Here is a 25,566-nt window from a genome sequence, read left to right as displayed (position 1 = left end):
TAAATTAAGGGCAACACTAGACACAAGCATGGGGTTAAAAAAGAACTAAAAGTCAAGGTGCTATTTTTAAAATAGCTGACAAACAAGATGAATGCATCCGTCAAGAGCCAAAATACTTAAAGGGGTCAAACATTTTAAATAAAGACCCAAGATTATATAGCTCCCCTATCATCCCAAACTCACAATGAGACCAAATTACCTAAAACCCACCCACGATGATTTAACACTAGCATTTTCCAAAGAGCACTGATACTGTCTGAAGGATTGAGACATCGCACACAACCCTACATAAACCAAGCAGTTACCTACAACTGCAATGACTTCTTTAAGAGTGGGAAAACGCTAAAATACAAAACCATTTGATAAAGTGCAACAGAATGAATAATAGATGAAAGCACTATGCTGTGTGTAAGTGACTTAATTCAGATACATAAAGGATATAGGTAAAGGTCAGAGGGGGAAAAACAACAACAAACTCTCAATTAAATACTTAAATGAAACATTACTGGGAACTTGGCCATAGCACTTTCTCTAGACAGTTGCAATGAAAAACCATGTACAAATTACTTAAATCCTACCTAGGTCACAGTGACAAGCTCAAATTTGAGCCTGGGTCCCCAATCATTAGAGCTGGTGAGTGATCTGTATGCTCAGGAAAGCAAATTTCCTGACAGAACACACAGCTGACCACTAACACGAGAGCAAAGAGACTGGCGTCCAAATCTGGGAGGGGTTGTATCTCTAATAGAAACTAGAAAATTACATTTTAGACAAGTCTCTAGAACTTCCTAGCCCCTTATTTTAACACATTTCATCAACTTTTCAAAGCCGCTTATCTGCTATTTTAACACTTGAAATGACAACTTCCTCAAATAAAATAACACACACAGAAAAGGGCAAGCTAGTACAGAATCTTAAATCTTTAAAAATCCCCGGGCGGGCAGGAGGGGAACACTGACTAATTATTAATCCCACAATCTACAATTATGGCTAAGATACGACTGAAGATTCACCTATTACTCACTGCACAATGTCCAAAAGCAATAAACAAAACCTTTGACACATCCCAACTGAGAAACAACGACAACAAAAAAATAACCTCGTGGAAAACCTTAGAACCGCAGCCCAATCCGCCCCCCCCCCCCGCCATAGCCTCAATATGGAAAGGCAGCTGAAGGACGCCCCTATAATTTGGTTTCCTTATTTTTAGTACCAAATGCTCTAGACTGAATTGTCTAAAAGGGCAACCGCCTTGCACTTGTGCAGCTACACTCCAGTTGCTTTACAAACTCTTCAAGCAGGGATGAAAACTTAAAAAAATACACACCCTATGAATAAAGAGCTACTGAGCTAAAGAATGGGGATGGGAGACCCAGAGGCGGCGGCGGAGGAACACAGGGAGAAGTAACACAAAGCGAGACTTCGGCGGGCAGGGTGGTCAACGCCAAAGCACCGAGCACCAGGGTGGCTGCTCCCCGACGAGAGGAAGTGGCCCGCAGGGCTGGCAACCTCGCGAAGGAAAGGGTGTGGTTCCCCGGGAGGGGAGGGAGGACGGAGTGGGAAATCCAGGCTGGGGGCAGCGGGTGGAACCAGGCGATGGCCAAGGGAACCCCTGGAAATTTCCGATCGGAACCGGGGCCGCTCAAGCGAAGAACACCCGAAAGGCGCTGCCCCAGAGCCCGTCTCCTCGGGGCTACCTACCGCCCCCCGAGGAGCCCTGCTCGGCCCTGGCTGATGCAGAGGGAGGGGATGACTCCATCGGAATGGCACCCTGCCCTGGACTGACAGCGAAGGACCCGAGCGGCCCCGGAGAGCGGGGAAGGGGGGCAGTGGCGGGAGAGGGGGCGGTGAGCCGAATTAGGGGGGCAAACGGTCGCGAAGGAGTGGAAGCGCAGGGACTCCGCGCGGTCCATGCCGAGACAGTCTGGGCGCGCACATGTGGGAGAAACGTCCCGAGAGCAGGCAGCTGGAGAATGCATGCGACTCAAAAGCAAGAGGGGAAGCAAAAAGCAAGCAAGAGAGGGGAAAGATCTGGAGAGCGGACGACAGCGGAAAAGCCGACCAGAGGCCGGGGACGACGACAAGCTCCGCAATGCCACCGATGTAATGGGGATGGCCAGAAGGGAGGGAGGGAGGACGGCGCGAGACCCCAGCGCGGCGTCTGCCAAGGTGGAACGGACACCGGTACCTGTGCTGTCGGCCACGTTGCCCACAGAAGACGCCATCTGGAGCTTCTTAAGGGAAAACACGAAGGGGGTAATTGAGTCCTGTTGCCGCCACTACTGGCAAGAATGTTTCTAGAGGTAGGACAAGGAGGGCAGCAGCCGTACCGGTGCGTTGGCAGGCTTAAGCGGCGGCGGCAGTTCCAGGCTTCAACCCGGAGGAACTCTGGTTGGCCACCTACCTCTCACGGTCTTGAAATGGCGGCGGTGGCTCCTCGGCCGAAACAACACGGGCCGGAACTACTTTCTGTTGCAATCAAGTACCAGCGCGGAAGTGTCGCGGCAACCGGTGCTCCCAACAAGACGACGACACGCCAAGGCCTTGGGTCTTATGTAACTTTCCGCGCAGGGCCCATTGCGACAAACCGGATTGTGCCGAAAGCGCATGTGAGCAACCCTGTCAACCTGACTCGCGGTTGGGGCACTGTCTGGGGCAGGAGCGTCCAAGTTGTTTAGCAGTTAGAAGAGGCAGGTTAAAAAGAAAGCCATACACAGGAGGGATGCGTTTTTGTCCAAGTCGTAGAGTCTATTACCTAGCCAATAATGCAGATTTTGACATACATGCCAGAGGCATCTAAAAAAGTTTAATCAACTTTATTCGTACAAAAATGGATAGTTGCAAGGTTAAGAGATCAACTTGGAGCAAGTAAATTTAAACGATTGCATTTCAAAGACCGAACTGTGGGTCAAAACGATAGGGGCGGGTTCCAATTTGAACACGTCTTAATTCTGACTCCAGCCATTGGTTTAAGCACTTTAATGAAAAAGACTGATACTTTCACAGAGCCAAGTGAACCCAAACATCTCAGAGTTTGGCTATATAGCCCGAAATTTCAAAATCGTTTTGGTATTCAGGATAGTTCTGCTCACACTATTAGGGCAAATGCTTCATAACTCAGGAACACGCTGAGAGTTTGCACCCCAAAGACAGCCATAAAGATATTAAAGATGATTCATATTCGTCAGAATCCATGACTCTCTTCTGAGTTGTGACACCATTTCCACCACCTAGCTTTGCAAATCGTCACAATCGGTGATTTCGTTTAGCTCAAGGCAGTTCAGCAATGATATAAATGAATTCACTTCCCATCTACCTAAACCCCATATCTAGATGGAGTCTGAATCGCCTCCACTTCCTTGAACAAATTAGCTCTTAGGATCCTCCTGCAGTTTCAAATCCACTGTTCAGACATTTTGTCACATTGGTATTAATTTATATCTCATCTCTTATTCCAAAAAAGGTTTAAGGTAGCTTGCCACATCAGCAAGAAATTATTATAAACCAATGGAGGCAACAAGTTGGATCTCTCAGAGCCTTTTCATTTCAGAAAGTCCTTGATCTAAGAAAACGAGTCAGTGAATTTCTTCAAAACATTTCTACTACCTAGCCATTTCACTACATTAAAAAAAGAAAGCACCTAAGTCCTCACGTTCAGCTTCAATTTCTTTGAGACAGTTCACAAACTGTTAATTAGGGATATGAGCACAGAGAAAACTCATGATACTGATAATGTCTTCAATCACATTCATAATGAAGAGTCACATGCAGTGAAAAGAAGTTCACTCTACAAACTCTCCTGGAAATTGGGCACTAACCTCTTCTCTTAATTTGAATTAACTGGTAAACTCATCCACCTCTCCCCACCCCCAAACCTCCCCCCCCAAGTGCCCCATCTGTAGTGAATAAACTCAGCTTTTCAACTTTTAGAACAGACTTCTCAGATTCCACTGGCAGATGTTTAGGCCTTACTGATTAGCGGATGCTAGCTAATTAACTAAAACTCTTTTTGTTGTTAGATGCCAGGTCATGTTCCCAGTCAGGCAGGCTATTTGGCCCATCAATACTTGTGGTCTGAGCTTCCTTATCCTGAGACAAGTGTCAGAGGACGTTATGACATAGTTTGCTGCTGTGGAAAGATGGATGGTGGGGCTCACAGTGGTTCAATAAAGAAAAACCCCTGTTGGAATCTCAAGAACCCCCTCCAGGTACCTTCCAGAAAGATTTGGTTTGAAGGACTTCCTCATCAGACAAACACACCTTTTTTGGCCAATCAAGTAACATTTACTAGAGTCTCTATGTGCAAGACGCTGTGGGGGACACAAAAGTCACTAAGACAAGATCTTTGCCCTCCAGGAACCTGAAGCCCGGTTAGGTAGACACAAAAAGCCACCGGAGCATAAAACAGGAGAGTATTATTTAGGTGATGAAATACATTACTGTCTTTAAATATCTGGGGAGGGAACAGTCACTTCAGGCTGGAGGACGGTGACAAAGAAGGCCTGACTTGAGCATCATCGAAGGAGGCGCTTTTGTGTGTTCTTTTTAACGCTGATTTCTGGTTATTTTTTTTCCTCCCTTTTATGTGCAGCAATTCTAAATTCAGAATCATCTGAAATAAATCAGCCACTCCTTCAACCCCAATTCCAAACTTTGCCACCCTAATAACACCACTAATGGTGTATTCGTTTTCTGTTACTGCGTAACAAATTCTCACAAACTGAGCGGCGGAAAACAGCACACATTTCGCAGCGGCCGCGCCCGCGCTGGGCGGGGGAGGGAGGCGCACGCTCCGGCCGCCGCCCCGCCGCCGCGGCCGCTGGAAAATGGCTCCAAAGGCTCAAGGAAGCTGGAAAAAGACAGAGATGTAGCCCCGCAGGCCCTCCAGATGTTTGGGAATAATATTCCAGAGATTGATCCTCCTGAATTAGGTAACCAGTCATAACGAAGAAAATTAGTCCTAAACCTTCCTGAAATCTCTGAACCCGAATAAAAGTAGAGAAACTGATTTCATGGTAGTACAACCACCATCACTAGCCAGTGAGTTTGGAAAACATGATTCCTTAGTTGGTAGCTGCTGTGGTAAGGATATATGGCCCGCTGTGATATCAACAGTGAAGATGAAAAAGGTGGAAAAAATAGATCAAAGAGTGAAGCCTAATGGGTACATTAAAAAGACGGCTTTCTGCAGAACAAAAGCTCAAAGGCAAGGGGAGCCCACCCTCCGGGAGCTCTGCCAGAAGATACGTTTTCCTCTCCCCAGCACCAATAGTCTTTAAAGATGTGAGAGCTCAAAGACCAATAAGATCCACTTCCCTTGGCAATCATCTCTGTGGTCCTACCCCTTGGCCTCTTGACCTACAAACTCGGAGGATAGCTGTATCAAAATGGAGGAGGTGAGAGTCAAAGCCCAGGTTTATTCTTCCATTCCCAGTCCAGCACGGAATGATGTTGAAAAAGATTTTCACAACCTTCAGCCTGAAACTGTGCCAAGAACAAAATAATTCACTAAAGAGCTCAGAATCTCAGAATGGAGACTTGCATCTTCACCCCAACACACATGTGCCTGTAGGTATTGGACTTACGCCTCAAGAGTGCATTTGGTATGCTGCGCCTGTAGGTAAGGGATGCGTCCTTTAGAAGGATCACCTATCTATTGTCGGGACAGTTCTTCTATGGAAGTTTCTGCAGTTCCTTCTCAAGTGGGAAGGAACTCTTTCTCCAAAAATGACAATCAAGTAAGCCAGGACCTAGTCGTTTCCCCAGAGATCTTTGTGGATCAGTCTGTGAATGGCTTGTTCATTGGCACCACAGGCGTCCCACTGCAAAGCCCAAGAGCGAGTCACGGTGATGGCCCTCCACGTTCGCCATTGCTACCTCCAACGCAGAATTATCAAATGCAAAGGAACTTCAGTGGACTCACCAGCACAGATGTCCACGTGTCTGAAAGTATGTGCTATCATTTGATTTTGATCCTGACTCTGTTCCTGAGGTTACAAGAGTTTATGACTCAATGGAAAGTAGTGGTCTTATGGTTATGACAAGCCTTATGGAGGAGCTGAAGAAACTTGCAAAATAAGGATGGTACTGGGGACCAGTCACATACTGAGAGGCTGAAGGGAATCTAGTAAACGTTCCAGATGGTTCTTTTCTTGTTCAGGATAGTTCTGATGACTGTTATCTTTTAAGCTCGAGCTTTCACTCCCGCCGTAAAACACTTCACAGTAGAATTGAGCACTCAAATGGTAGGTTTTGCTTTTATGAACAGCCAGATGTGGGTGGACAGTTCACTGATCTAATTAAACATTCAACCAGAGACTCTGAAAATGGAGCTTTTTGTTATTCAAGGTTGGATCTGCAATTTACCCTGTCAAATTGCCTGGATCTGCAATTTACCCTGTCAGACTGACCAATCAAGTAGCACAATTCATGCAGGTGCGTTCTTTACAGTACCTGTGTTGTTTTGTTAGATGTCAGTATACCTAAATAGACATTTCAAAAACTGGCTTTGCCAAACAAAATGGATTATTGACAGGAGAAGCATTACTGAAAGTTAGGAGAACCCTGTATCTTGCACTTTGGGTTCAAGAAAAAGAGATTGAAATATAGTTTACAAACTTCCATTGCTATCGAAATCTTTTGCTGCCACAACTGTTTCAGTCTTAGATGAAAAAGTAATCAATTTGTTGAGGGGTGGGGAAGTGTCAGCAGGATGTCTTGAGTTTATTTTTGGTTTTTAGAAAGGAAAGTCTTGAGGTTTTAGAAGTGTGAATTATCTTCTGTCATGTACAAAATAATCGCAATGTGAAATAGATTCTCCTTCATCCACACCCCCCCCTAGACCTTTGCTGCTATCCGCTGTGATTTTCATGCATCAAGAGCACATTTCGTGTGTATTCAACTCAAAGTGGAATGAAACTTTTAGAATAAAAATAGTTATCTCTTTAAATGACCTGTTTTCAAAAGATAACATTGAAGAAACATACCCGTGTGATAAAACGCAGAATTTACATATACACTGAAAATGAGTTTTAATCTCATACTTTAGAAAGACTTAGAATTCTGAATTGACGTACTCTTGGGTAATAGAATGTAGATGAGCAACATATCTTTTAGAACACCCTTTGCTAAATTATTTTCAAGGTTGTGCTACATTTTGGTTGTGAAAAGTGGAATTTTTCTGTTGCCTTCATTTGCATCTAGCGATTTGTATGTTTTTTTAAATGGCCTCACATTAAAAAATCTTAAAGAAATATATGCCACCAATTTAGAAATTGTTGCGCTTTCTGTCGTTAAACTCTGATGCAAATTGGCTTAACATAGAAAGACCTAAGGAGCTAGAACTATTATTAAAGGAATATTACATGATCTTAGATGCCTATGATAACAATTTTTTGTGTTATCTATAGTACTTTCCTTTGGCAAACGTTTTATCTCAGTTTCTTCAGCTCAGTCAACATTTTCTTGGGTTGAACATTACTGTACAACTAATTTTCATAAGTGGATTGTGACTTCTCTTGCAACATTAAGGTTTCTGTAAAGTTTTGAATAGACTTAGATAAAAAGGAAACATTGTTTTGCAGTTGGATTTATATTTTTCTTTAATGTGGTCACTAGTAAAATGTGCTAGATTTGACCTCTGCCGCCCCAAGACTCTAGTTGAAAAAATGTGGAAATTGTGAAGCATTATGTAAGAAAAATATTAAAACCATGTCAGATATATGGAAATCTTATTGCCTACCATGTATACTGCCATTGAAATAAAAAGTTTTTCTTTCTTTTTAATTTAGGTAAGTCTCGAGTAATTTGGACTCATCAGTTAATCATTTTACCTCTGATTCAGTAGTCATGGGGGTGGTTAGCCCTAATATTTTTAGTTATTTTGAAATGCAGAGTGTTTATTCTTTGCACAATGTTATAATGTAGTGTTTTGGGATTGCCTTGTCCAAAAAATGTTTCCAGTTACAGAGCTTCAAAGAAAAATGTTTCTATCTAAGATGAAACATGAAATTCAAGTTTCTTCCTTTGTCACTTACTTTTCTCTGCCCTCATTTAAACACAAGGATAAAAGTCTTCAGTCAGACTTAATGGCTTTGTCATTCAAACATATCTGTATCACTACTTTTTTCTGTTTTTTTTTTTTTTTTAAAGATTGGCACCTGAGCTAACAACTGTTGCCAGTCTTTTTTTTTTTTCTGCTTTATCTCCCCAACTCCCCTCCCCCAGGCCCCCCGGTACATAGTTGTATATCTTACTTGCAGGTCCTTCTAGTTGTGGCTCATGGGATGCCGCCTCAACGTGGCCTGACGAGCAGTGCCATGTCCGCGCCCAGGATCCGAACCCTGGGCCACCTGCAGCAGAGCGCGCAAACTTAACCACTCGGCCACGGAGCCGGCCCCTCTATTTGTTTTTTAAGGTCAGAATTGAGATATTACCAAGAAAAGGCACCAAGCCATAATATCATGGTACTATGTATTTGGACTTAAAGGAGAAAAGGTCCTTAATTTTGGTGGAGCGTTGATTGCACCTTGTTGTGGAGACTCCTCTTTCATTTTCTGATGTTTCCACCTAATAAGATGAAATATGGAGAATATTGTAATAGTTTAATTTAACTGTTCAATATAAGCTATTTGGTTAAGAATTATTACAGAGTTATAAAACTGTTATCAAATTAATGTAAGACATTTAACCTACTCTTTTGCAAGGCTATTTACTTTTAAAATAAGTTTTAAACAATTTAAAATACATCTTGGGGCCAGCCCTGTGGCCGAGTGGTTAAGTTCGTGCGCTCAGCTTCAGCGGCCCAGGGTTTCATCAGTTCGAATCCTGGGCGCAGACATGGCACCACTCATCAGGCCATGTTGAGGCGGCGTCCCACACTCCACAACTAGGAGGACCCACAACTAAAAAATATACAACTATGTACTGGGGAGATTTGAGGAGAAAAAGCAAAAAACAAATAAAAATAAAAATAAAAAATAAAAATAAGGGCCCGGCCCCGTGGCCAAGTGGTTAACTTCGAGCGCTCTGCTTCGGCGGCCCAGGGTTTCGCCAGTTCGAATCCTGGGCACCAACATGGCACCGCTCATCAGGCCATGCTGAGGCAGCACCCCACATGCCACAACTAGAAGGACCCACAACTAAAAATACACAACTGTGTACCAGGGGGCTTGGGGAGAAAAAGGAAAAATAAAATCTTTAAAAAAAATAATTAAAAATAAATAAAAATAAAAATAAAATATACTACATCTAGGGTGAGCTAAAAGTCCTTGTGCATCTATACTAGGTGGTAGGTGTTGTCAGAGAGCCACTGTATATTAATAATAACTGTTGAAATGACTTCCTCGTGTACTGTTGGTGAAATCAGGGTACACAGAGGTCTTTGAACTGCCCTAAACCCCATTTTATCATGCGTACATAGCTTGTTCCCCACATTTTCCTCGTGTGACACCATGTGCATTGTTGTCGTCACCTGCCGTGGAGTCGGCTCTGACTCCTGGCGACCCTACGAATGAGTGCTGTCCACAGTGTCCCGTCCTCAACAGCCCGACTCCGCTTCTAGAGACTCATGCCCATGGCTTCCTTATGGAGTCGACCCATCTCACATTTGGCGGTCCTCTTTTCCTGCTGCCTTCTATTTTTCCCAGCATTGTCGTCGTTTCCAAAGAATCCTGCCTTCTCACGATGTGCCCAAAGTCGGCCAGCCTCAGTTTAGCGCTTTTGCCTGCAGTGATAGTTCAGGCCTAATTTGCTCTAGGACCCATGTACATAAGATCTAGACCCACGTGCACAGGATCCAGCTGTTTGGTGTCAAGTTAACATTATTCTGATTTTCATCTAAATGTTTCAAAATTTTGATTTTGCGTTGTTTTGGAGGGCAAATATTAATGTTGTTCTATTCAGAAAGCCAATTTTTGATATGACTTTGTATATCCATAATATAAAATACTTTAAGGAAATATGCCCTGTTATAATTCAATCTGAAATTGTTAGGTTCTGATAGTGTATTGATAAAAATAAAAGTATTTGCCAAGAAACTAATTAAATTATAATCAGAAAGATAGGGGTATTGCAATATTTCCTGCTTTTGTGTATAAGAGAGCCATTTGCTGTAGGTGGCACAACATAATGTGAATGGCTAGCTTTATATGATACTCGAATAGTCCGGTTAAAAATGGAAGGGAAAAAGAGAGAAAATTTCATCCCCTAGTTTGGGCTGAGTACATTTTGATTATATTTTTGGATGCTATTGAATGGTCACTTAAACAACATATGGAACAACCTGTACTTGATTTTTAAATATGTGCTTCTAAAAATCTGAGCTCAAGGCAAAAAGGAAAAGAGGAAAGCTGTGTCCATTTGCTGTAATAAAAACGGATCAAATTGTTTTTTGTTAAATGTTTCATCACAAAACCTGATGGAGGCCAGAGCTATTGTCAGGCTTATTAGGACACTATTGTGCATTTTTACAAATAATAAGAAAGCTATGGAAAGAATTTGGAAAATTCCTCTTTCTGTATCTCTGTCTCTGTCTCTCTCCTGGTCTGTCTAAGAAAAACTTCTCTTTCTACTTGGTGCAATAATCTGAAAATTTAGAAGGTCAAAATATTTATCACAGCAAACTATCAGAGAATTAAAAATAGTTTTTAAGGAAACTGGCTACACAGGGCAACCATCTTGCTCTTGAAAACAATCATGCACCAAAAGGCCAAATCATTGGCATATATGAAATAAACTATAAAGTATACATTGTCATTTCTGGGCCAGCATTATTGAAACAGGATAAAAGTTACTAGAATCTTAAATATGTTATGTGCAATGTCTCTGCTAATGATACAAGTCTAAACATTTTCTTTAAAATGTCTTCACAAATGGCAATTTTAATTATTGTACATTTCACATTATACATGAGAGATACTGGTTTATGGTGATTCAAAATATATATTTCATATGCATATTTAAATCTTAATGGCTTTTCTTCAAATGTGAATTCTTAATTGGAAAATGAAATCATATTACCAGCAATAGATAGTTTTGTTGAATAGTCTAATAAGGAACAATTGCCAGTTCCATAAATAATTTTAAATTTCTAAAATAACGTGTTGGTACACTACTAATCACAAATTTGGTTTCTTTTAATACTTTTGTAGTCCTGTAAAGAAAGCTTTTTTATAAACATCCTTTTTATTAGTCAATCACGACATGGCAAAATGTGTAGTTGCTATTCCTGAAAAGTGTTAGAAACTCTATATCTAGAGATGATGAAAAATTCTTATAGAATTTCATAAGAAGCATACATGTTGAGTTGAAGAAATTTTATAGTCATATTGGAGTGTCATGAAATTAATACTTTCAGTCCTGACTGCTATAGTTTATACTGTTTGTTTCAAATCAGGTGTGTACCATTTGTACTTAGAACTCCACTGAATGAATCACCCCAAGTCCTTTGACTGTAATATGTGGTTTGGTTTGTAAACCAATAATAGTAATTTCTTGTGCATTTCTGGAAATAAATTGGGTAAGAATTTATGTATTTGCTTCTAAATACAGTGTATAAATAGAAATTTCATTTAAACACACACACACAAAGAAACAAAAAACAATTTTCTTTTCTTTCCTTTTTTTCTTTCCTGTGGAAGATTGTCCCTGAGCTAACATCTGTTGCCAATCTTCCTCTTTTTGCTTGAGGAAGATTATCCCTGAGCTATCATCTGTGCCAGTCTTCCTCTATTTTTCTTTTTGGTATGTGGGATGCTGCCATAGCATGGCTTAATGAGCAGTGTGTAGGTCTGTGCCCAGGATCCGAACCTGCGAATCCCCAGCCACCAAAACTGAGCATGCAAACCCAACCGCTATGCCACTAGGCCAGCCCCAAACACACACATTTGTTTTCTCACAGTTTACATGGATCAGAAACCCAGGCACAGGTTAATTGGGTCCTCTGCTCATGGTCTCACAGGCTGCAAAGAAGATGTCAGCCGGGCTGCAAACTCATCTGAGGCTTGGAGTCCTCTTCCAAACTCCTGTGGTTATGGCAGGATTTAGTTCCTAGTGGTCACACGACTGAGGCTTCCATATTCTTGATGGCAGTCGGCTGGCGGACACTCTCAGCTCTTAGAGTTAACCCACATTCCTTGCCACGTGGCCCCCTCCATCTTCAAAGTCAGCAATGGAGAATCTCCCTTGTGTCAAATTCCTCTCACACTTTGAATCTCACTAGAAAGAGCCCAGTCCCTCCCACTTTTTAAAAATTGTGATTTAAAAAAACACATAAAACATAAAATTGGCCATCTTAACCATTTTTAAGTGTACAATGTGGTAGTGTTAAGTATATTCACATTGTTGTGCAACAGATCTCTCCAGAACTTATTCATCTTGCAAAACCAAAAGTAGATTCATCAAACAGCTGCCCATTTCCCCTCCCCCACCCCATGGCAACCACCATTCTACTTTCTGTTTCTATGAATTTGACTACTTTACGTCCCTCACATAGGTGGACTCGTACAGTGTTGGGCTTTTTGTGACTGAGGAGTCTTCTCCCTTTTAAGAGCTCCCCTGATTAGGTCAGCTCACTTAGGATAATCTCTATTTCTTTCTTCTTTTTTTTTTTTTTAATACTTAATCTTTTTTTTTTAAAGATTTTATTTTTTTCCTTTTTCTCTCCAAAGCCCCCCAGTACATAGTTGTATATTCTTCGTTGTGGGTCCTTCTAGTTGTGGCATGTCGGACGCCGCCTCAGCGTGGCTTGATGAGCAGTGCCATGTCTGCGCCCAGGATTCGAACCAACGAAACACTGGGCCGCCTGCAGCGGAGCGTGCAAACTTAACCACTCGGCCACGGGGCCGGCCCCTCTATTTCTTAAAGTTAGCTCATTTGGCATCTTAATTACGTCTGCACAATCCCTTCACAACAGCACTGACTAGTTTTTGACCAGATAACTGGGAGAAGGTGTGTGTTCACCAGCGGGGGTGAGAATCTTGGGGGCCATGTTAGAATTCTGCCTACCACAAATGGGAGAGTAATCGTGAAAAAGGAGGGGAAGTGCTAACTGGGGCCTGACCGACACTTTCACACACTGAGTTCCACTTTCATATACAGTATTAGCCCTTTCAGTTGGCCACACATGTACCTCCAGGCAATGGAGCACGGAAAACGAGTGAAGCAGCCCCATCCCGTAATGTTCCAGAGATCAGACTCCTGCCTCAGATTAATTGAAGGCTTGGTAGAGGGAAACGAAAGCAAGTAAAGAAAAGGAAATTAGCTGAGACCAAAAGCTTTTGCTAATGCATCCCCTGCCCTATAAGATGGGCAAAGTGGAGATTTTAGTGATAAGGATCCCATTCTCAAAGGTCCTGACAGCTGCTTCTGGGATGAAGAGCTGGGCCATGAAAGCGTGAACTGAAAGGATAAACCGACCAGGCTTCATGTTGCGTGCTGGCAATAGGCGAAAGGTTGTAGAGCTGCAAAAGGCACATGTGATATGAAAATAGCTCTGGAATTCATCTTCCACCTCCACTGCCAGTGCCACTCCCCCGCACTGGCCTGGATGATCACAACAGCCCGCAAACTGGTCTCTAGCCCCACCTGACTCTCATCTTCCACACTTCACCTTAGAAAATCTAAAACACAAATCAGAATTAAGCACAAATACTCCATTTCAAACTCCTCAGTGGCTGTGCATCATATATCAGCTCCACCTGCTGATGCACCCTCCCCTGCTGCCACATTCCTGTCCACACGCTCATGCTGGTTTCAGTTCCCTGAAAAGATTAGGCTGTTTCACACTTCTAACCATGCCCTTTCCCAATCTTTTCTCTCTGTCTAGAATAGCCATCCCTTCCATCCCAGTCTGCCTAGAAAATTCTTATATATCCTTCACTCTCTCCTCCTTAAGTAAAGATGCTGGCACCTGGTCCATGATCTCCCTCTCCACCTAATTCCTGGCACCTATACTAGGGGATCTCACTGTCCTTGGAGATGACACAACCAGCAACTTCTCAGTCCCTTGACTCTCTCAATTACCTTCTCCATTCCGCTTCAGCCACCCACATCCAAAGCACCACATCTTGAACCTTACTGTGGTCCTGAATTGCTCACCTCTGACATTTATCCTTCCCATATTCCATTTTGACCACAATCTCCTCTCCTACGTGCTCCCTCAGGCCTTCATCCACATGACACTCGTTCTTTTACCTCATATGGACCCCTTTAGCCCTTTGAGCCCTCCATTTTCTCCCAGTCTGTCAGCCCCTCCTGGCCTCTTTTCCTTCTCTTCCCAACCTTCCTTAACCCCATGCTTGATGACGTGAACTGCTCTCTCACCAGCACCCTCGACTGCCTTTGCATTCCTCTCTGCCAAACCAGCCCACAGACCTCTCATCTGGGGTCAGTACTACAAGCCATCCTTCTCCCCTCCTTCACTTGGGTGTTTGCACCCTGCTGAAGAAAATCAACAAAACTATACAAGTGAGTGCCACTATAAATCCATGGTCTTCAGCCTCAGCTGAATCTATCCTAAAAAACACCACTACATTTACACTGTAGGGGAGGAAGAGAATTCCTCTACCCGTTTGAGGTCCTTCTGGCTGGTCTACGAATTAAATTGACATGAGACAGAACAACAGGAGAAAATCAAACAGAGCTTTATAATATGTATACATGGGACAAACCCAGGAAAGTTGAGTAACTCGCCAAAATGGTGGAGGCTATTCCCTTAAATATTATCTTCAGCTAAAGACAAAGGAGGGTGTGGGGGTGGTGGTTTGGGACTTCAAAGGGGAGGAAGGCAGTTCACATGGAAATGGAAAAGCAAATGTTTGGTAGATAAGAATGGGCTTAGCAAGGATCCTCACAGTCTACGGATACCCAGAGTCATCTTTGGTGATGGCCTGTCCTGGGGACAGGCATTTTATCCTAAACTTCTTTTAGGCAGTTAGGGGCTGAGGTCAAAGTTTCTTTCAGAGTATTTTGTTCTTAAAATAATCAAGGCAAGGCAAAGAGACACATTTTGGGGTGGCCAATTCTGATCCCCCACAACACCCATCCTTGGCTTCATTACATTGTCTTGTTCGAGGTCTACCCCATCCCGTTGTGCCCGAAGTGCCATCTTTTTCGATCTCTTTCAGAATCCCAATCCATCAATTATCTCTTCTCTCCCTGATTTCAATCTGTGGTGCCTTTTCCTCAGCCTTAAACATGCTCAGGTCTCTACCATTTAAAAACAAAACAAAACAAAAAACTCTCCCTTGACCCTGAATCTTCATCAGGTGCCAATTTCTCTCCTTACCTTCTCAGCTTAAGCTTCTGCAAATAATAGCAGTCTACATTTGCTGTCTCTACTTCCTCAAATCTCTTCATGCTTCATCCTACTGAAAACATGTTTCCATTGAAATTTATTTTGGCAAAAGTCACCAGTGATCTCCAAACTGCCAAAGCCAATAGCTACTTTTCAGCCTTGATGTTCCTGGACTTCTCTATGCTTTTGACACTGCTGACAATTGCCTCTTACTTGAAATGTTCTTGTTCCTAGGTTTCCATCACATTGAATTAATTCAGTTTCCTGGTTATTGTGTACTTCTCTGACCATTCCTGTTTGTTCTCTTTTTTAATCTCTTCCTCCTTCCATCACTTAAATGTTAATGTTCCTCAATGTTTTGTCAAGAATTGTGAAGGGTCTGAGATGCTACCCCACTTGCAGTTAGGTACTTTATATGTATGAATGCTAAAGAAACAGGAGGCACCTGGATCAGGGAAAAGAATTTTTTATTAGCACAGCCAGATCAACAACCAGAGTAACATTGCCATGTCGGTCCTGCACACCCAGACCCAAGGTGACAGGATGAGAACTGATGGAAACTTTCCATGTGAATGGCAGGTTCCACCCCATAGATGAGGGATGGAGAACAATGGATTTTCTCCATTTATGTATAGGGGAGAGACAGCCATCCTGCTCCCTTCTGAAAGGAGAGAGAAAACCCTTTGCTCCTTGGAGACAGGATGGAAAGACTCCTGATTCTTTTTTTCTTTTCTTTTTTTTTTATTTTTTGAGGAAGATTAGCCCTGAGCTAACTACTGCCAATCCTCCTCTTTTTGCTGAGGAAGACTGGCCCTGAGCTAACATCCGTGCCCGTCTTCCTCTACTTTAGACGTGGGACGCCTACCACAGCGTGGCTTTTTGCCAAGAGGTGCCTTGTCTGCACCAAGATCCGAACCTGCGAACCCCGGGCCACCGAGAAGCGGAATGTGCGAACTTAACCGCTGCCCCACAGGCCGACCCCAGACTCCTGATTCTTACACTAACCTTTTGTAATGTTAACAAGTCTTTCCAAGGACCAGATAAGCCAGCCCTGTGTCTCCAGCTTTTACAGCTTAGAGGTGTCTTCCAGGTCTGGGCTTCACCCCTTTTGAAGTGATTAACACTTCATTAAGCCTAGGGAAATAGTGCTTCAGTCTTCCTGGCACCTTGAGAGCTTCATCTGGGGACCTAGTCCTGGCTGTAACCATTCAGATCTCTTGGAGAGATAAAGAGAAGTTTATTATCCATTTCGATCCCAGTATTTAGCTAGACAAATGGCTAGAGATCTCACCCTCATGGTACGTGAAAAGTGAAACGTGTCTAGGCAAACATTCTCTAGCTTTATATTGTATATAGCCCTGTATCTCAGGTGGCCAGGGCTTTTCACGGGGGCACTGAGAAATCCAGGGATGTTTTGTTTCTCTCTTCTGTCTTCTCATCTCACTCTACATGCTCTCCCTGGGCCATCCCACCCACTCTTGGTTTAACTGCTACCTGTATGCTAAGAGCTTCAAATATCCTACCACCTGCTAGACATCTATATCTGAATGTTCAGACACCTCAAACTCCACATGTTCAGAATGGAACTCCTCACCCCCGCCCCCAAATTCATGTATTCACTGCATTAGTTGATAGCAGCACCATCTGTGCTCTCATTATTTGAATAGTCTTTCTATATATGGAAGAACGTCCACATTATGAGCTCTGCCTCCCTCGTGTAAGAGTCAAAAGCATTTGCCAGCCTCCCTCGTAGCTAGGACACAGTCACGGGACGTAGGCTCCTCTAATCAGAAGCACCTACATGAGACTCTCTTTTGGAACTGAGCAACATGAGGAACCTGGCTCTAAGTGGAGCTTCCATTTTTTTTACTATCAGGGAATTTCCAGTGTTTTCAAAGTTGACTTCTTGCAGCAGCAGCAGCAGCAGCAGCAGCTTCTTCTTGTGCTCTGGGTGGGGGCACCTGGATCATCCAGCCACTTCTGCAATGGTTTGGGGCATTGCTCCTGGAAGCTTAGCTTCTGCAGGAGAGGAAGACATGTCCTCTACCCTCTCGGTCTTTCTGGCTGGGCTACGAATTAAATTCACATGAGATGGAATAACAGAAGAAAATCAAACAAAGCTTTATAACATGTATACATGAGAGAGACTCAGGAAAACTGAGTAACTTGCCAAAATGGCAGAGGCTCTCATCTTAAATACGATCTTCAGCTAAAGGAAGGAGGATGCTGAGGCTAGTGGTTTGGGACTTCAAGGGAGTGGAAGGCAATTTACATGGAGATGGAAATGTAAGTGGGCCAACTACAGACAATGTGACCTGAAAGACACATTTTACATCACATTACAGCTATCTTATGGTGTTAGCTCCTTCCTGGAACACGCCCTTCTATTTTAAGTTCTTTTAGGCAGTTGAGGGGGAGGTCAAAGTTTCTTTCAGGGTCTTTTGTTCTTAAAAATAAGCCATTGGCCTACATCGTGGACTGTAGTTTGCTGACCCCTGTAATATTTGACTCATACAAAAACTGATATGTAAAATATGTTATAAACATAACACTAAATCAAAAACCTGTCAACCCAGCACCCAACTTAAACCCCCAAATATTACTTAATGCCATTGACTCCGGACTCCTTTCCCCCACCACCCCACACCAAGGGGAGCACATTCTCAATTTTGTGCTTGTTTCTCAGCTTTTTCTTTCACAGTTTTATCAAGTATGTATGTCTCCCTAAGCGACATTTTTCCTGTGTGACACCACATTGTCTGTAATGTAAAGGACCTTGCTTTTCAAACAGGATATTTTATTCTAAGATTTATCCATGTTGTTTCTTGCAGCTGTGGTTCATTCATTCTCACTAGATAAAGTTTTAACCAAATAGAAAAAACAATAATAAGCAAACCAAACAGACACATTTTGGGGTGGCCAATTCTGATCCCCCACACTTCCAACCTCATTCTTTAGCCCTTCCAACAATTGTGGGAGCTCCTCAATATCCTTTTTAAAAAATGCCTTCTCAGCTTAGTCAACTAGAGTCAGCCGCTGTTGCTCTCATTTAACATCTCTGACAAGTACACACCCCATCGCACGAAACAGGAACCTGAAGTCATCCTTGACTCTTCCTCACCACCAACAGCCAATCAATCCTCGGGTCCTGTTAATTTTATCTGCTAAGCATTTCTTGATTCTGACCCTTCCTCTTTATCCCAGTTACCACTTCCCCGGTTCAGGCCCTGATAATTTTTCATCTGGACTTCTGCAACAGCCTCCTAATTAGTCCCCCTGCCTCCAGTCTTGTCCCTTTCCAATCCTGGCCTCCACACTGCTAATAGAGCGATTTATCTAAAACATATGCCTGACTGTCATTCACTTGGTTTAAACCTCACTACTTGCCACTTCTTATTTGGAAAATTTTTCCTATTACAACATGAAACCACTCATAATTATTCCCTATGCATGTGCACACACACACACAAACATACATCTTCTATCTCTTGGCTCCATGCCTTTGCTTGTGCTGTTCCCTCTTACTAAAATGACCTTTCTTCCCCCTCTTCACTTAGCCACTTTCTGCTCATTCTTTCAAACCCCCCAGGCTGTGATGGGTGACTCTCCTCCTTTATTTCCACAAGACCTTGTGCGTACATCTATCACTGAGCTTCCACAAGGCACTGCAATTGCCTATTACAGTATCTGCCTCCCCCACCTAGATTGTGAGCTCTCTGAGGGGCAAATGAGATCTGAATTCATATATATATAATCTCCTCAATGCCTGCCTCAGTGCCTGGTGTTTAGTATGCACACAATAAATGTTTGATAATTGATTCATAAATTGATTGACTCGACTCAATTCAAACATCACTTGTATGAAAATTTCTTTAGGTCTTCCCATCCTCCTATCTTCTGGACCTCTCCTAAAGCAGCTAGTGGTTCCTCTATGCACTTTGTACATTCCTCTTTCTTTCCTTTTTTTTTTTTTTTTTAAGATTGGCCCTGAGCTAACATCTGTTGCCAATCTTTTTTTCTTCTTCTTCTTCTCAAAGCCCCTCAGTACATAGTTTTATACTCTAGTTGTAGGTCCTTCTAGTTCCGCTATGTGGGACGCTGCCTCAGCATGGCTTGATGAGCGGTGTGTGGGTCCACACTCAGGATCCAAACCGGCGAAACCCTGGGCCACCTAAGTAGAGCGTGCGAACCCAACCACTCAGCCATGGGGCCGGCCCCCCTTTTTTTAAATTAAAGTAAAATTCACATAACATAAAATTAACCATTTTAAAGTGCACAATTCATTGGCATATGGTATATTCAACAGTGTATATTCACATCACCTCTATCTAGTTCCAAAACATTTTCATCACCCCAATGGAAACCCCCACACCCATTAAGCAGTCACTTCCCATTCCTCCCTCCCCCTAGCCCCTGGCGACCACTCGTCTGCTTTCTGTCTCTATGCATTTACCTATTCTGGATATTTAATAAAAATAGAATCATACAATATGTGATGTTTGCGTCTTTTTTCCACATAGCATAGTGTTTTTGAGGTTCATCCATATTGTACCATGTAGCAGTAGTTAATTCCTTTTTATGGTTGAGAAAAATTTCATTGTATGGATATGCCACATTTTATTTATCCATTCACCCATTGATGGACATTTGGGTTGTTTTCACTTTTTGGCTATTGTGAATAGTGCTGCTATGAACATTTGTGTATAAGTTTTGATTTGAATGCTTGTTTTCAATTCTTTGGGGTATATACTTAGGAGTGGAATTTCTGGATCATATAGTAATTCCATTTTTTCAAAAACTTTTTGAGGAACTATCAAATCGTTTTCTCCAGCGGTTGCACCATTTTACATTCCTACCAGCAATGCATGAGGGTTCTAATTTGTCTACATTCTTGCCAATACCTATTATTTTCCTTTTTAAAAAAAATATAGGGGCCAGCCTCATGGCTGAGTGATTAAGTTCATATTCTCTGCTTCGGCAGCCCAGGGTTTCACCGGTTCAGATCCTGGGCGTGGACATGGCACCGCTCATCAAGCCATGCTGAGGCGGCGTCCCACATAACACAACCACAGGCACTCACAAGTAGAATATACAACTATGGACTGGGGGGCTTTGGAGAGAAGAAGAAGAAGAAAAAGAAGATTGGCAACAGATGTTAGCTCAGGTGCCAATCTTTAAAAAATAAATTTTTTTTTTTAAATTATAGCCATCCTAGTGGGTGTAAAGCTGTATCTCATTTTGGTTTTACTTACATTTCCCTAAAGACTAGTGATGTTGAACATCCTTTTATGTGTTTGTTGGCTATTTGTATATCTTCTTTGGAGAAATGTCTATTCAAGTTGTTACTGCACAGAGGGCACGATCTGCTTGCCGTGAGACAAAAGCCAATCATCAAGAGGCAAAATGATGGCAGAGAAAGGGCATTTTATTACAGCTTGCTAGCAAGAGGGAAGATGGCAGAATAATGTCCAAAAGAACCATCTTAAGGGGGGCACAGAATCTTGAAGCAGTTATATAGGCCAGTGGGTTACAGAGGAAGGCTTAGCAATGTTGACCCTCTGGTGTTACAGACTAGGAGCGGCCACACCAGATAGACTGTCCGGGAGTCATCACATTCCTAAGGAACTCAAAAGAACAAAGACCATCTTATCGCAGCTGGGAAGTACATGCGCAAGCAGGGGCCATAAAATCTACAGAGCAGGTGGATCTCAAGGAGGGTACATATCCAGCCAGGTTAATTAGTCAGAGGTCATTCAAAGTTACAATATGGTTTCTTTTCTACAATGTGGCTTCCCTTATGTCAGCCTTGTGTTGAGCCGGTATCAAAGCTACTTGTCCATTTATTTTAGTAGACTTAATTTTTTAGTACAGTTTTAGCTTTACAGAATAACTGAGCAGATATCACATATACTCAACCTGCCCTCTCCACCCCCACCCACTCCCACCCCTGCATCCAGTTTTCCCAATTATGAACATCTTTCAGTAGTGTGGTGCATTTGTTACAACTAGGGAACCAATATTGATACATTGGTACAGTCTAACAGTCTATGGTTTACATTAGATTTCACTCTTGGTGTTGCACATTCCATGGGCCTTGACAAATTATCGTTTATCCACCATTAAAGTATCATACAGTATAGTTTCACTGTCCTAAAAACCCTATGTGTTCCACATATTCCACCTTCGCCCTCCTTCCTCTCCTCGAACTTCTGGCACCCACTGATCTTTTTATTGTCTCCATAGATAAACTTTATTTTTTAGAGCAGTTTTATATTTGCAGAAAAACTGAGAAGACAGTACAGAGAGTTCCCCTATACCAAACATCTGGTTTACCATATTGTTAACATCTTACACTGATATGATATGTTTGTTATAATTAATGAACCAATATTGATACATCATTATTAAAAAAAGTCCATACTTTATTCAGACTTCCTTAATTTTTGCCTAATATGTCCCTTTTCTGTTCCAGAATCCCATCCAGGACACCACATTACATTTAGTCATCGTCTTCTTTTCTTTTTTTTTTAAGGTCAACAATCACTTATTGAATTAACGTTTTCACTTATAAACATACAATTTGCAGACACAGGGAAAAATAGGTTCTGTGGACACGGAATACAAGAGACAGGGAAGCAATCAGAAAAAAGATCAACTCTAGTGGGAAAAAATGGAACTGCATTCCATGCCTGTGTCTACATAAACTTGAGAAGGAGAAAGAAAGATCACAACTGATGTGGAAAATAAACTTGGGTCATTCTGTCTCACCTGCAAGAACTTCTCCTTATGATCGATCTTGGGTCCTGGTCTGCCCTCTTTCACGGATGGTGACCTGAAACACAGCCTCTGGTCTCTCCCTTCTCTTTACCAGCTAAGACCCTAAAGTTAACTCCAGGAATTAAAAGCACAGAGCTAAAAAGCAATCAGATCGGCATGTGTACAATGTCAACGGCCAATTTCCAGGTACATTATTTAAAAGTACACATGCAGGGCCAGCCCCGTGCTGTAGTGGTTAAGTCCTGCATGCTCCGCTTTGGTGGCCCAGGTTCATGGGTTCAGATCCCAGGAGCGGACCCACACCACTCACCAAGTCATACTGTGGCAGCATCCCACATACAAAATAGAGGAAAATCAGCACAGATGTTAGCTCAGGGCCAATCTTCCTCAAGCCAATAAAAAGAGGAAGATTGGCCACAGATGTTAGCTCAGAGCGAAACTTCCTCAACAACAACAACAACAAAAAGAAATAAAAGTGCACGTGGAAATAAAATGCTTACTCAAACATGAACGAGTTCCCTCCGGCTCACTGAACTTCTTGATTTAGGATTACCTAAGTGAAGCAATCAAACGATTGGCATCTACGGGAGGTAGGCCAGGGAAATGAAGTCTCAGCCCATCTTTACACTTGGTATGCATTTCACATCAGGATCTAGTCACTCGTGACAGTGAACTTCCAGTCTCAACTATGGCTGCTCAATGGGGCTGGCCCTACTGTGGACAGGGACTGAGGATGGGGGCACACACATGTGTGCCCAAGCTTCAGTCTACAGCTCTCCTCCTTCAGTCAGAGGGCAGCCAGGGGAAAACCGGGAGACTGTTTGCTTCAAGGGCATTTCAGTGACGTAACTCAATACTGTGTGGTTCCAGTAACTCCAAGTTCAAAGTTAATACCCAAATGCAACATTAAAAACTGAGTTTAATATTTTGTAAGCAAAGCGTACAGATTTAATAATGATTACCATCCAAACAAAGCCATTCTTATTACATAGGATATAAAATCATAAAAGTAACATTTTTACCCATCAAAACCACATACATCATATCTGGCAATTTTCCACCATGTCAAACATGCAAAGAGATGACAATTACACTTCCTTTTTGCTGGAAACTGACTCTCCAGTGTCAACAAGTCTGCTAGAATCGGCTAGGCAAACAGACCTGCAGTCATCACCAAGTTCACTTGGCATCTGGCTTCACACGCAGATCTACTTAAGTCTGCCTCAGAGATGGAGTCGGTTGGCCAGTAAAACGAAAGAGCATATGTGCATGTAACTGGCCACACAGAACAAAAAACAGGATTGGTGCTACTAGGAGTACATTCTATGGAAAATAGGGCTGCATGGAGTGTAGGAGCAGGGACCCTCCCTGTGCTAATCTGCCTTCATAAAAGTGAATTTTTCAAAGCATGCAGGACAGAAAACTGGAATAATGAGGAGCTTTAAAAATTCACATAGGGGCCGGCCAGGTGGCACAGCGGTTAAGTTCGCATGTTCCACTTTGGCGGCCCAGGGTTCGCTGGTTCGGATCCTGGGTGCGGACATGGCACCACTTGGCAAGCCATGCTGTGGTAGGCGTCCCACATATAAAGCAGAGGAAGGTGGGCACGGATGTGACCTCAGGGCCAGTCTTCCTCAGCAAAAAGAGGAGGATTGGCAGCAGACGTTAGCTCAGGGCTAACCTTCCCGAAAAAAAAAAATCACATAGATAAAGAAATAACAGAAACGCAGGACTGTGGATTTTCCCAAGCTTCACACATAGTTGGGCTCAAAATTAAATGGTTTAAGCTTCTCTATGACATTTGAGTCAGAAATAAAAACAAGGCTGGTGCCCTGGTCCAGTGAGTGATATCTTGAGGTCATTCACGTCCTTAGGCCTTATTTCCCGTCTGTAACCTGAGTCTCCCCCACGGCCACGCACCGTGCCACCACCGGGGCTCCACACACAGCCCAGAGGTGGGGGACAGCCACAGTGCCCCGGTCCTGCACAGGACAGGAAGTCTGCTCTTTAACAGCCTTTGGAAGGATGGAAAGGAGCATGCTCTGTGCAGTGCACTCTCTGGAAGGCCTGAGCCGGGAGCACTGGAACTGTGGCTTTCATTCCATTCTCCCCACTGCTCTCTTAATATGACTTTCTCAACAAGTAGAAAAAGAAGCTATAAGTAGGCTGAGTTGGCAATAAAAATACTCAAAGCAGATACTAAAAACATAATGTCTCTGAATAAAACAAATCTACCCCTGCATACTTGTTTGTCATTGTTTTGCCTTCTTCAAGTTTTAAGGGATAAAGCCCTAACACTCTGTGGCTCAAGCCAGTTCCTAACTTGGAGTGTTTTCCAAAGATCACTACCAAAAACAAACAAGAAGAAAACGAAGAAGCATCACTGTTAAAGGTGGAACTGCCCCCCACCCCAGGCGGAACTGCCCCTGTCATCCTGAGCAGTCAGCCTGGCTGGAGGCCTGTACAGCCCCACAGGCCGTGGGGACATCACACCACTGCCTCGGGGAGGTTCCCAGGCAGCTCACCAGCCTTGAACTCCTGAAGTAACATGCAGTCAGTTCTGTCTGAGGTTTCAAGGTTTGATGTTAAAGCAAAAGAAGCTGCAGTTTCTCTTGCCACACTAACTTACTCACTCATAGGTCACTGAGGGGGTTCAGGGCAGGCCGCCCCAAGATGCGCCACTCTGGTATGTGGATTATTTTGAGCTGAAGACAATAAGGGCTCAGACTCAGCAAGAACATTAGACCTTTTCCCCCAACTGCCTAAAAGAAATTTAAAACAAAGGCCTGTCCCCAGGACAGGCCATCACCATAGATAACTTTGGGTTCCGGTAGACTGGGAGGATCCTTGCTAAGCCCACTCTTATCAAAGTTCTATTTACCAAACATTTGCTTTTCCATTGCCATGTGGGTTGCCTTCCTCCCCTGTGAGGCCCCAAACCACTACCCTAAATGTCCCCCTTGTCTGTAGCTGGAGATACTCAAACAGGCAGCCTCGGCCAGTTGGCTGAGCTGCTCAGGTTGCCTGAGCCTCTCCCATGTATACATGTAATAAAGCTTTGTTTAATTTTCTCCTGTTATTCTGTCTCATGTGAATTTAATTCATTGTCCAGCCAGAAGGACCCAGGGCGGGTAGAGGAAATGTCTTCCTCCCCTACAGTCACCATATTATCAACCAGCATAACACTAAATTATCCCTTAAGCACTATGCCTACCTCTAAAAAGAAAATGCGTTTCCTAACAGGTATGTTCAAATAAGGGATTATGAGAGTTCCATAAGGAAATTTGAAATGAGCCAGTGTCCCCAAGAGTCCACGTTTTAGCAAAACAGCAGTCCAAAGCCTTCTCTGTGGTACTTATATGGATTAGTTATAGCTATGATGTCACTACTTTGAAAAGAACTATTAAAACCATCATTCAAAACATCACAAACAGAAATGCCCTGCAAATTATATTATTGCACACAGGGTATCAGAAGCTATGCATATCTAGATT

General features: G+C 43.0%; 1 protein-coding gene and 1 pseudogene across 5 annotated transcripts in view; one reads left to right on the top strand and one right to left on the bottom strand.

Annotated features, from left to right (window-relative positions):
* Positions 1–2,541, bottom strand: part of OGT (O-linked N-acetylglucosamine (GlcNAc) transferase) — a 33,030-nt gene extending 30,489 nt beyond the window's left edge. The window contains exon 1 of one of the 5 annotated variants that reach the window (XM_070503313.1): positions 2,405–2,541. Coding sequence is in view for 2 of the 5 variants with exons in the window: in XM_070503311.1 (XP_070359412.1) it covers positions 2,189–2,225 (37 nt within the window). In the remaining 3 variants the exon portion in view is untranslated. Of the gene's footprint in view, positions 1–2,188 lie in introns of all 5 variants that reach the window. The other 4 variants (XM_070503311.1, XM_070503312.1, XM_070503314.1 and 1 more) reach the window with 4 other exon arrangements.
* Positions 2,542–4,964: 2,423 nt separating this feature from the next.
* On the top strand, positions 4,965–6,550 carry LOC106828826 (suppressor of cytokine signaling 6-like; annotated as a pseudogene).
* The last annotated feature ends 19,016 nt before the right edge of the window (positions 6,551–25,566 follow it).

Source organism: Equus asinus, chromosome X, assembly GCF_041296235.1.
Source record: "Equus asinus isolate D_3611 breed Donkey chromosome X, EquAss-T2T_v2, whole genome shotgun sequence".
NCBI classification, from domain to species: Eukaryota; Metazoa; Chordata; class Mammalia; order Perissodactyla; family Equidae; genus Equus; species Equus asinus.
Note: the sequence above shows the minus strand (reverse complement) of the source record. Positions and strands in the feature narration are given on the sequence as shown.